A 13514-nucleotide genomic window follows, 5' to 3' on the forward strand; every position below is an offset into this window, starting at 1 on the left:
GAACAGATTTCAAATAATGCATGTTTGTTACTTATGAGTTGGCAGAGCCAGAAATCCCACTGAGAACGTTCTTTAAGATGAACCCCTACCTGTATCACTCACACACCCAGGATCACTATTGTTATATTAGAATTTTAAGTTCCAAAATGTGCTGTGTTGAAGCACAAGGAGTTACTCTCTGACAAGGACGATGTGTTAATTCAGCTTCTGGGCTCAGAAAAGTGTCAGGAACACTGTTTGGGATCAGAAAGAGAAAAGACAAGGACAAAGGGTAAAGTGTCTGCACCCAGACTGCCATGATTAACCCCTTAACGTTCCGAACACTTCTTTTGTGTTTTCTTTCTGTCTATTGACACAAACACTAAATTCACCTTTATACACATATTGTACACCATTACAAAGCCTAGATTCCTGTGAATCAAGTGGTGCAAACCACTTCAAGGTACAATCATAACAGGAAATAAGGTAATAATCCACAAAAGGTGTTTACTCCTTTAAAATGCTCACGCAACGTGTTCATCTATTGTTTTCTTTCTGTGTTTTCCCAATTACATCTTCTGGAAACATGCGCAGAAGGGCACTTTCTTGCCTCCAGTTACTCTCTGGAGTCTCAGGTTTCAAATGACACCTCACTCAAACAATCATGAACTGCACCTCAAATCAGGGATTTCAGTGATAATAGCGATATTACACACAATTTCAAGTGAGAAATATAGTAAATGGCCTCAATATAAAGCTAAATACAGGTATAAATACCTTAAATATGTATATAGACGACCAAAATTTAAATTTAATTCATAGAAATATTAATATTTATGTCAATAAATATATAGTAAATTGCCTTTTTTGAGTCTTATCTTTCAAAAGAAACCAAAACCATGAATGTAGTCCACTGTGTTCAAAAACAGCTATCAATTTCCTTTGGGTATGCCTCAGTTAGGTGTTTCAGGCTCATTTTTAAGAGAGCTACTTTTTAAGAGCTACAGCCACACAGCTGTGTGTGTGTGTCTGTATGTGTGTGTGTGTTTTTGCATCTTTGGACACTTAGCACAAGCACTATGTCCTGACCTGAGAAAACACACACAACAGGGTGAAAACGAGTATGTTGCAGTCAATGACAGCACAGGGGGAAAACAGGACAGATTTCCAGATAAAAACAAGGGGTGTGAAGATTCTGCACAGGAAACAGATGAGCGTGTTTCCTGTGACCTCTATGACCTCACTTCCTGAGGATCACTGACACACAAGTCCAAGTTCAATTTCTCATGATTTAGACTTGCACTTCCACTTTTACTTTATTGATCCCAATTTGGGAATTTCTTTTGTCGCAGCAGCAGGTTAAATACAGACGTAAACATAAAATATATACAATAAAGAAGAATGAGAAGGATGAGAATAAAACTAAGAGAAATGAATGTTCTCAAAAAATATAACTAAGCATATAAACATGGAATAACAGCAGCTCTTAAAATCATCATAAAAATGATCACGTAGAATGTGATCGGTGGCACCAGAGGGCTCAATCCAGGCTTAAAACTACAAATTCTTAACAGAAAGACTGCATGAGGTTCAAATGATACTTTTCGGATTCATGTGTCCATAATGTAAATCTGCAAGGATCTGCACTATCAGAACTTTTTGGATGCACAACTGTGTGCATAGACTGCACGTGGAAACTTCACGAGAGAAAATATACAAGTACACAGACATCCAATGTACATCCAGGTCTCTTTCGGTGCACACCAGGGCAATTATAAAATAGGGTACAGAGTTTGATGGACCTGGACATTTACCAGGCATAAAGGGTCTGATGAAAATACATGACTGAATTATATTATGGGAAATGTTTTTGGAGCAAAACCATCGGACATCATATCAAAGTTTTTAATTAGTTTCTATTAAGAACCCCAACTTTATGGAAGTGCAACACTAAATGACTTGAATGCTCTCAACAGTTGAAAATAGTACCAAAATGATTGATGGTCCATTCATTAATTGGTCAATAATTGACAAATCAATTGACAACTATTTTGACTATTAATTGTTTAAGTTGCTGCCTTTCTGTGTTTTCTACCATTGCAAACAGAAAATGCCCGACCTTGAAACTGCTGTTCAGACAAATCAAGACATTTTAGATGTCACCTTAGTTGCAGAGAATTGCTAATTGTTGAGAATTGTGAAGGGCAGTTTTTCACTATTCAATGACATTTTACAGACTAACCTATTCATAGATTGATTAGAAAATCTCAACATGAATTAACAGAGAAAATTAATGTTAGTTGTAGCCATACTTGAACTAAAACTGTTTCACAGAACATTAGTTCTGCCAGTTTACTGCCTGTTTACATTACACAACAATTACTCAATTACCTCTACCCCTGAAAGTTTTCGACAAATTGAGTCATAAGTCCTAAAAAAAATAGCAGGTAAATGAAATTCATATTTAAGAAACAATTTCTTCTCCGGCCAAACCTGCCAGTGGGTCCAATATTGTGAATACAGCTTATACAGCTGAGTACGGAAAACCAAAAAGCCACATTTGCTATTTTGTCTATAAAACACAACAACATAACAGTTGTGATCTTGTAAAACAAACTAGTAATCACAAATTTGATGTGACAGGCTCTTACGCACAGATTCACATTCTGCAGTAAAAAGTACAAACAACAACATTGAGCCAAATCCACAATGGAGTTCAATCCTTGGCTGAAAATTCACTCAGAGACATTTATCCTAGCACTTGTTAGTAGGTGACAAAACAATTTGGTCATTTCATTTGTGGGTGGAGGACAGCAGCTAGGACAGCTGCAAACTTCTTAAGTTCCTCCAGTCCTCCCCCCAGGTTGCTCTGAGTGTGCCACATTTAAAAATCCTTTGCCACAGAAAGGTCTTATGGCTGAAGCAAAAAGAGCAGACCACAAAAAATATTTTTCAGTTTCAGTTTTCAATCAGTTTAGCTATCCCTGCACTGACCCCCAGTTCTGTTTTACCTTGACTCTGTCTGCCTGTCTGTCTTACAATTTGCTTGAGTGCAAGATGACATAGCAAATTGCTTATTTGGCCAACTGATGATCCAAAGTCCAAAGATATTCAGTTTACTACAATACTAATAATAATAACAATAACTAATAATAATAATAAACAGCAAATCTTCACATTTGTGAGCCTGGAACAAGCATTTTTGTTTGCTAAAATTCAAACAAAATGTCAAGTTTGCAGCAACAAAGGCTCATGATATACACATGTACAGACAGCTGTGACATGAATGAAATTTTTTTAATGCGTGTTTAAATATGTGTACTTTGCATATGTTTACTTTGCGTACCTGAAAGATTAAAATGTACAGTATGTTCAGTTAGGGGACATTAAGAATCTGCTGACTGTTGATTATCTATTACAACCACTGACCTGTAGTTGATTCTTCTTTAAAAAAAATTATGGGGCCATGATGAGTTTAGAAGGTGGTGCTTTGGCAGTGGACAGGGCAGCTGATACTTTCAACCTGACCTCATCATGGCCACAGAATCAGCCATCAGAAACAACAAGTTGGCAGATACAGAGGCGCTGACATCACAACAGACCGGAACATCACAGTCTTGCCGGCTGATAAAGGAAGAGCACAGTGGTGCTAAACACAGCTGACTCCCAAGGTGATCAGTCTACTCAGCGACACAGCCACCTATGAGACACTGAAGCGAGATCTCACCAGCAGCAATAAGAAGAAAGTAATGAACTGCTTACAACTACTGGAAAAGGACAAAGCCTTGACCAAGCACTCTATTACCGTATGTACCCCGGGGAAGCCACTCCTCAAGCCCCACTCAGACCCATCATCAACACTTCACACCACATCAAAAACTCCAAGGATTTTGCCAACAAAGTAGCAAACTTAAAACTGGACTCAGATGAAACTATGGTACCTTACAATTAGTGCTGGGCGGTATGACCAAAAATGTATATCACGGTATTTTCAAAATTATAACGGTTTCATGGTATATGACGGTATTTTTTTTCTTTCATCTGGAAGACGGATGATTTAACACAGGTATGTCCAGGCACTCATTTGGGTGCATCCAGGCATCTGGAAGTCTGTTTTTCCAGAAACACAGTCTGTTTTTTCAGAAAGAAATCCAAGCTGAGCGTTAATATAACGCATAGAGTTATGGCATTGGCAATGTGACAAGTAGAGGCAGAGGTGGAGTGTGAAAAGTGTCGCGGGGGTTCCAGGCCTTGTTGATAACGCTGACAGCAGACAGGAAAAAACTGTTCTTGTGGCATGAGGTTTTGGTCCTGATGGACCGCAGCCTCCTGCCAGAGGGGAGTGACTTGAAGAGTTTGTGTCCAGGATGGGAGGGATCAGCCACAATCTTTGCCGCACGCCTCAGGGTCCTGGAGGTGTACAGGTCCTGAAGAGACGGGAGACTGCAGTCGATCACCTTCTCTGCACACCGAATGACACGCTGCAGTCTGCCCTTGTCCTTGGCAGTGGCAGCAGCGTACCAGATGGTGATGGAGTAGGTGAGGATGGACTCAATGATGGCTGTGTAGAAGTGCACCATCATTGTCTTTGGCAAATTGAATTTCTTCAGCTGCAGTAGGAAGTACATCGTCTGCTGTGCTTTCTTGATGAGGGAGCTGATGTTCAGCTCCCACTTGAGGTCCTGAGAGATGATAGTTCCCAGGAAGAGGAAAGACTCCACAGTGGAGTCACAGAGGGTGATGGGGGCAGGTGAGGCTGAGTTCTTCCTGTAGTCCACAACCATCTCAACTGTCGTTGAGCTCTAGGTTGTTCCCGTTGCACCAGGTCACCAGATGGTCAACCTCCCACCTGTAGGCGGACTCGTCGCCACCAGAGATGAGTCTGGTGGCGACCAGAGAGGAGCTGCAGCTGTTCAGAGGTGTCGTGGGGGATGGTTGCTGGACTGTCCCTTTGTCTTTCAAAGCGGCAGTAGAACTTGTTCAGGTCGTTGGCAAGGCATCTGTCATTGATGGAGTGGGGGGCTTTAGGCTTGTAGTTGGTGATCTGCCTGAGCCCTTTCCAGACAGACACAGAGTAGTTAGCTGAGAACTGGTGTTGGAGCTTCTCAGAGTACAGTCATTTAGCCTCTTTCACCGCCTTGCTAAACTTGTACACACACACACACACACACACACACACACACAAATGTACATATACACTTAAACAGACTGGTTATACTTTTGAGGTTATGGTTACAGTTTTGGGGTAACTGTATTTTTAACTTAGGTTTGTGATGGGTTTACTGATTTTAATTCATAGGATAGATAAAATTAATAGAATTTAGAGATTTGTGATTTTTATAATTAAATCAGTTATTAAGCTCTTTAAAGAGTACTGACAATTATCTCTCTTTCTTTCCTGGTGGTTCATAATAATTTTACAAATAAAAATAAAGATAATTGTAAGGTCCTAACATTTTAATGTTTTTTACATGAAAACATATAATTTTTGTCAATGAGTGTTGAATAAGCCAGTTTTACATTATTTGGTCACCATTGTATGGTAACATTCACAATGGTAAAGAAAGTCTGTTATTACATTAGTAACATTGTTTTTAAAACCTGCACCTAGTGTATTATGTCAGAAAGCATCAGTTATGCTGATGATTAGAGACTACCGGAAAGTTTGATAAAATGTAGCCAAGTGATTCTGCTGATTTACATGTAAAATAATTTGTTTAGTGGGACATGAACAGGTGATTCGATGCTCTTAACCAACCTCGCATCATGGGAACTCATTAAAACAACACGCATGTCCACTTTTCTTACTACAATCCATTTACGTCCACTTAGAGTAGTTAACGGTTCCGTGATGACTGTGTGAACACAGTTTTTTTTTTTTTCATTTATGGCACTAAATGTGTGTATTTACAGCATTTTATGTATATTTTGTAAGTTACTTTCTGAGTAAAACCTTTTTTCATTCTCCTGAAAAAAATACTTTTGGACATACATGTTTTTCAGCAACAATATGTACAATATATACAGTATATAAAAATACTGTTGCCAACATGGATAGTAAATACAGTGTTTGTACTATTGCACAGTTGAAAAAGATATACAACAAATTAAAAATTGTGCAACATATAAAGGCACTGCACTAGAAGTGCTTTCACGTACTCAGACATGCACACACACAAACACACTTCCATACATACACACATCACATCCTTGGACTGTCTTGGAGCATGCACAATGGGAGGCTCAGCGTCTCACTAGAAATCGCGATATAGTTATTATTCTCTTACCTGTTTTGAGCCTGTTCGCTCATTATGGCTTCGTGTACACTTCCTGCACCAGACAGAAACTTTTGGATTTAAGATTTTGATGCACAAGCAGTGTATTCGACATATTTCAGCTCCCCCAAGAGATCGCCAGAACAGCAAGGTCGACTCAGCAACACCGACCGGAAGCAACCGTTGGCAGCGTCGAGATCATAAGCAAAGGAGAGGAGAGCACGGAGGTCTACGGACTAAGCTACGGCTAACCCCACACTGACTACCACTACCCAGTATCTTCTTAGCCAATGTTTGGTCCTTGGTTAACAAAATGGATGAGCTACCACTTCGAAGAGGCGCATGCAGCTAGATAGATAGAAGAAAACAGACAGACAACAATAACAATGGGAAAAGGGAAAAAGAAACACTTGGAACAGACAGTTCTGCAGGATAGTAAAACTCTGACAATGACAATTAAGTTGATTCTAATCTGAATGTGCTTCACACATCTAAATTTAGTTTCTTAAACGCCTACGACATACTACTACATACGAACGCATGTACAGTATGTGCTACATACTGTATACTGTTTTTCATAGTAGTATGCACTATGAAACTGTAAAATTGATTTATGTTGTGGTATACTAGACCAGACTTCGCCAGCTTCCAATTTTGGAAAGTGGAAGTAAACAATAACATGGCTAATGGCATGGCAGTACTGCGTAGCATCACCTTATGCTATAAAAAAGGGAAATCACTAATGTGAATTTTCGTGATTTTCCGAAAGATTAACATTTACCTATGTGGGTAATGCCTATCTGACAGTTGGAAGGAGCCAGATTCACCAGCTTTCCTCTTCCTCTGTGTTGGCTTCAGTGGTCTGGGTGATGTGGCGTAAGCAGGGCATGTGAGCCTGACTGGTCGGCTAGCTAGCCAGCTACCTCCGCAGGCGCTTGATGAAGCTTCTCAATTCCAAAAATGAAACACTTTTTGGATTTATTCAGCAATTTCTGTAAAACTGGCAATATTTGAAATCTAAACAGTTGATTTATCTACTCAAAAATTGTCAGAAGTGAAGTTAGTAATGAAATAGCATATGCGAAAAACAAAATAAATTCCATTGTTGGCGCTCAAGCGCTTTGCATTGTGGGACACAGTAGACAATGCAGAACTGCAATGCAAACTGGAGATTTTTGCCAAATCAGTGCGACATCCAGGGATTTTTGGCACACAGCAGATTTTGTTTTGCATTGCATACTACATGCTTAATTTTGGGCAGATCAGTACGTGCTGCTAGTCTAGCAGGTGGTTTGAATACAGCCATGTACACTGCACTGACAAGGGAAGAGAGAAAGAGGCAGAGACAGCTGTGGTGGCCTGAAATGACCACTACCCCTCTCCTCTTTTCAGTATCAGTTCCAGGTTACACTGTAATTCCCTTTCATTTCATTTCTCTGTCCATCCTTTTCTGTTATTAAGTATTCAAGAGGCTCCGCAGCATAGTGAACTTTGATAACCTCTCTTTTTCTTTCATCTCCACATGCTTTAGGCTAAATGACAACTCCACAAACCAGGCCCTATTTGTTACTGTTCCACTACAGAGGTCAAAGGTCAGCTGCATGTCATTAAAGCCTGCTTAGGGAGTGAAATACTCAAATCCGAGATGCTATGTTTTATATATCTGCACTGTTATATCTAGTGCATCAGTTTATCCACCTTTTCCTATAGTTCACCCTGATATACTATACTGACCACAGGAGATGTTGTCTCGTGGCTTTGTAGTGTCTGATGGTGAGGGGACAAGGGGGGCACTGATTGACACAGTGTGGCATGGACAGAGACATAGTCTCTCTAATCAGCCAGTCTGGTGGAGCTTTGATGGTCACTAGAGGAACATTTATGAGTCACTGTGTGGGTACCTGTGTTGTAGCTGAGCTAGCGGCTCTACTACAAGAGGCTCTCTGTGAGGGAGTGTCAGTTCATAGTCATACGCCTGCTGTTTATCACAGTTAATGTTACTGTTAATCAGCCCTGAATATCTGATTAAACTTAAAATATAGCTCAGTTATTGACAGGCCAATGTGTGATCTTTGCTGTCACCGCAGATGACTAAGTCAAATTCATGTACAGTAACATTTTTTGTTGATTATCAGGGTCGCTAATGCTAACACAGCCAGCTGTTGTGTGTTCAAGGCACTAACTGCAGTCATTCAGTGTCTTGATATACTTATACTGCTTATACTGCAACAGCTATCCAAATTGAGGGTCTAAACAGAGAGGTTGTCATATGCTGTACAGACAGTAAAGCTACTTATGTGTTAGCATCTGACTGTCATTCCAACAGCCACAAGAGGTCTTTAATGGGAAAACTTGTTTTAAACATTTAAACAACCAACTAATGCTGTTTCCGATCAAGATGAATAGATATATTGAGGAGCCAACATCTCTATCAAAAACACATTTGGAACAAGATACGAAGTTACAGGTTCCCAGGTTAGATTTAAAACCCATCATTGTGCTCTACAGTCTTCCCATCATTCATGTTTGCAGTGAAGAGCTTGTCAACTGCCTCCATGACTGCCTGCAGTTATTCAACGGTCGCCCTGCGAGTGTCCTTCCCCCCTACCATTTATCACTATCACTAACCTCTTTCAGCTGTGCTGATCATGCACAGATACAGCCCTCTCTGTTGCTACAAATTACTTCATAACTCCTGCACCCTCCAAGCCCTGCGACACACTGCACCCCAGCCACACAAAAAGGGAGGAATTTAATAAACTCTGTACTGGAAACACACCAGCTGTTGATAGAGAGGTGTGTGTGTGAGTATGTGTGTGTCCCATGTGAAAGAATAAGTGATTTGCGGCCTGATAGATTGGGAATCTAATCAAATCCAAACAAATATTTTCAGGATGGCAGTAGTCAAGCAAAGTGACAGTCAGAATTGATCTGTCTTCTGGATCAGTAAATACACACATGGTTACACAAACACACACACGCACACACAGTGAGTGTGAGATGAGCTACGTCACACTTCTGATACCTGCCAGGCTTCTATGACTCAAAACAAACAAAAAACATCACATACAGAAACAAATTCAGAGGTGAGGTCAAGCTGGAAACGCTTGCGCACACACAAACACAACTTACATTTTTATGGCCAAAGAAGAGAGCAGTACAAGGACACAAATATTAGAGGTGCAGTTGAGTACACTCACAAGATCACAGACCAGTGGCATAGGTCTTCACATAATAACAAAACATTAAGCAGATCTCAGGTGTATCAGTTGCAGCATCTCTACCACATATGCTATTTTTGCCAGTCATACCAATGGGAGCAGAAACAGCACATTATTTTCCAAGTCGGTTGGCTTTAGTGCTGGGCGGTATGACCAAAAATGCACATCGCGGTATATTTCAAAATTAGAAAGGTTTCACGGTATATAACGGTATTTTTTTTTTTTTCTTTCATCTGGAAGACAGATGATTTAACACAGGTATGTCCAGGCGCTCATTTGGGCACATCCAGGCAGAGTACCATTATCTCGTCCAAGCATACGGAGAAACTCCTCTGTTGAAAACACTTTTTTCAGCCTTTTTTCTGCTTCCTATTGTTCTTATCTCTCATAAAAGGACGAAATGCAAATAAAACAGTAAAATAACACCTCAGCCTGGTAAGCAGCATCCTCTGTGAGCACTCTGCCCATTCATGTGTAAATGAGATGGAGTGGTGAAACTAACTGCGCAGTTTCACCAGTCAATAGCTCAGCAACCAATTGGTCAATTTTGATGACTGACGCCTCTATCAACCAGTCAGAGTCAAGCGATTTGAGGGGCAGTCCCCAAAATCACCATAGTAACACCAATGAAGATCCAGAAGGAAGTAACCCCAAAGATAGGTTATCGCATGAAGAGCGCTCCCTCCACTCTAGAAACCCCCTCCTCCTCTCTTACCAGGACTTTTGTGATTGATCTCAAACTAATGCAGAGTCATAGGAGGAGACATTAGCAGCGTTTTTTTGAGCTGGACCACAGAAAAGGTAAGACATACTTTATGATTTAGCGAAGTTTTTTTCTGCTACTCATCGGCTGCTAGTTTCCATCGCACAGTGATGAGGCAGGCATCTTAATGATCAGCAGACTCTCTGCTTTCTTATGATACCAGGCTTGTGCAGTTTGCGTGAAGTGGTGAAATCGGCAGACGTTTTAAAGTGGACATATGCTATTTTCGTCTTTTTGTTACATGCACATATGATTTATTGCTGTATGAATTATGTTTTGTTTGGGTGGCAACGCTTGGTAGAGGCTTTTAGCTGAGTCTCTCCCCGTCATTCTGATATGATTCAAGTTAGGATTGGTGCTTCCTAGCGTGAGCATTGATCATCTGAACTGCGGGCATCTCACGCTGCCCCCTGTACAGGCGGCGCTCGTATTGAACGGGTTAATGGGTACAAGTCGGAGATTGCAACTTGGCTGAAGTATTTTCTGCTTGGTATTTCATACCTGGGATCCACTGTCTTGATCATTTGCCTGAAGCCTTCTTTTTCTGCAGTGTTAAGCAGGACCATGTCTTTGGCTCGGTGGATAATGATAGAGTCTGTAATCTCAATCCATTGTTTGCTTTTTCTGATGTGGAGGGTGCTGATCTTAACTTCATACATTCTTGATATTCCAAGACATGCTTGCGGCTAAGGTGGTGAAGCAAATTTCTCATTCCCGACAACACTTGCTCTTTTCTTTTTTTTTTTTTTAAAACCAAAAAAACTTCAGACATGGCTCCTCTTTTTGGCACAAGTTCTTCTGTGTCATCATGTTCTACTAGTTCTGCAGCTTCAATATCAGAACTTTCAATGTCTATCCCATCCATCTTCACTGTAAAGTAACTGGAGCGTGTAGCGCGACGCGATTTCATTTGACGCGCGATTAAATCGCTTTCATCGCGTTCGGTGGGAACACGACGTTGCAACCAACCTGTGAGTATGTCCTGCAAAATATCAAATGAGCCCTGAGATGGTATTTAGAAGTCGTTGGTATTCAGTGACCTTGATCGAAAAGACTTTTCAAGGCCAGAGTCAAAGGTGCAGGTCAAAAACAAACACTGACATGTACTCTGCATTGACCATTACAACATCTGGTTTAGTGGCAGAAAACACACACTCACACGCGCTCACACACACACACACACACACACACACACACACACACACACACACACGCACACAAATGCACACACATGCACACACATGCACACACATGCACACATGGAAGGTTTGACAATGCTTGTACATTCTCATCATGGGTGGAAAATGGCTTGATATATCCTTTGTTATGAGGTCCACTATTCTGTCATGACATGCTTTGTGTTTTGTAATTATAACAGCCATTCAAGATGTGTGGCCTTGTTTCAGTGACCAGTTCTGTGGTGTGATACAAAGAATAAGGGACCTGATTAGTAGGAAAACAGATAAAGATAAAGGTTGAGTCTGGTGGGAAGGACTTATACTTGGTTTCCCAAGATTTATTGCATAAAGGAGCCTCTGTATATATTTTTTCACAATGTCAATGAGTCGATGTTTTACACTTTTATATTACTCCTTAACAATTTTTTTAACCCTCTCATAACCAACTCTGAAGTTATACAACCATCTTGAGTTTGAGTCAAGTGAAGTAAATACATTGAAGTCCTAAACACTGTAATCTTTAATATCGCTAAGATCTTTTCTATATGATGTAAACACAACATTAGACCCTGCCCATATCTGTCAAATTATAAGCCCCCAGTTTCTGATGCAGGTTTTGTTTTAAAGTTGTAGCTTCCAAGCACGAATTGAGAAACTTGTGTAATGTCCCCTCAGCAATTTCCTCACAATTAGCAAAATTCCTCCAGAGCCACAAAAGAAAACTGTGTTCATATGCTGAGTGACAGTCAAGGCTACTAAACTGAAAACTGACTTTCAAAGTAAACAAATATAATGAAAATATCCAAACATTGGATCCAAGTTCCCAAAACCTACAATGTTTTGACCATACCAGCTCACCCTCTTTAAAAGAATATGTATCTGGTGGGTCATATTGGTCAGTGTTGCTGTGTATTTTTTGTTTGATCACTTGATCATCAACATCACTTAATCATTATCTTTTTCGTCCACAAAAGTTTTGATAGTTTTAATACACAGTATGCATGCTCTCAACTTTTCCATCCTAGAATGTTATCCTGTACCTGGCCTGAGCATAGAACTGATATGCAATGCAAACAACTACCTTTCTGCATCTTCAAAATTGACTAACGTATTAATGGTCATGAAAATCACTCGTATACAACTCATGAAACCCACATATACTCTCAAATGGGTGTGAGAGTGTAAATGGAAAATACTATATTTACAGCTGAGATGTGTACTAGTAGCACCCACTCGAACTTTATAGCAGGGAGGAAGAGAGATATGAGACTAACCCACAAATTCAACAACGAATTGATCTGCTCTTGTAGACTATACACAAACTGGTCACCAATTCAAGGACAAAGTTGAATAAATGAATGGAGAATCTTAAAAAATATTAAAGCTCCAATAGCACTAGAGCTCAATCGATGGCTTGCCACTGTGTATTTTTTCAGCTAGACTGTCATCGCGCTGGACAGCAACATTACCAGTATTTACTGCATTGATGTCTTCTGCAGAGGAAGCAGAGACTGGGGACTCGGAGGTCGATTCATCCATCACCCGGGCTGAAGTCACTGAGGTAGTCTGCAAGCTCCTCGGTGGCAAAGCTCCGGGGGTGGACAAGATCCGCCCTGAGTACCTCAAGTCACTGGATGTTGCAGGGCTGTCCTGGTTGACACGCCTCTGCAACATCGCGTGGCAGTTGGGGACGGTGCCTTTGGACTGGCAGACTGGGGTGGTGGTCCCTCTGTTCAAAAAGGGGGACCGGAGGGTGTGTTCCAACTATCGGGGGATCACACTCCTCAGCCTCCCTGGGAAAGTCTATTCCAGGGCACTGGAGAGGAGAATCCGGCCGATAGTCGAACCTCGAATTCAGGAGGAACAATGCGGTTTTCGTCCCGGCCGTGGAACACTGGACCAGCTCTATACCTCAACTCTATAGTAATGCGGTCACTGTATCGGTCTGTCGTGGTGAAGAAGGAGCTGAGCCGAAAGGCGAAGCTCTCAATTTACCGGTCAGTCTACGTTCCTACCCTCACCTATGGTCATGAACTTTGGGTCATGACCAAAAGAACGATGTCCCGGATACAAGTGGCTGAAATGAGTTTCCTGCGCA

General features: G+C 40.9%; 1 protein-coding gene across 25 annotated transcripts in view; it reads right to left on the bottom strand.

The window, feature by feature from the left end:
• LOC143314851 (pleckstrin homology domain-containing family A member 5-like) overlaps positions 1 to 13514 on the bottom strand; it is a 323906-nt gene that overhangs the window by 303996 nt on the left and 6396 nt on the right. The window contains exon 4 of one of the 25 annotated variants that reach the window (XM_076722112.1): positions 4892 to 5034. The exons of the other annotated variants lie outside the window; for them this stretch is intronic. Within the exon in view, the coding sequence (XP_076578227.1) occupies positions 5004 to 5034 (31 nt within the window). The 3' untranslated portion in view covers positions 4892 to 5003. Of the gene's footprint in view, positions 1 to 4891; positions 5035 to 13514 lie in introns of those variants that run through there. 25 annotated transcript variants of the gene reach the window in all.

The sequence above is a fragment of the Chaetodon auriga genome, chromosome 22 (assembly GCF_051107435.1).
Source record: "Chaetodon auriga isolate fChaAug3 chromosome 22, fChaAug3.hap1, whole genome shotgun sequence".
In the NCBI taxonomy this organism is placed as follows: Eukaryota; Metazoa; Chordata; class Actinopteri; order Chaetodontiformes; family Chaetodontidae; genus Chaetodon; species Chaetodon auriga.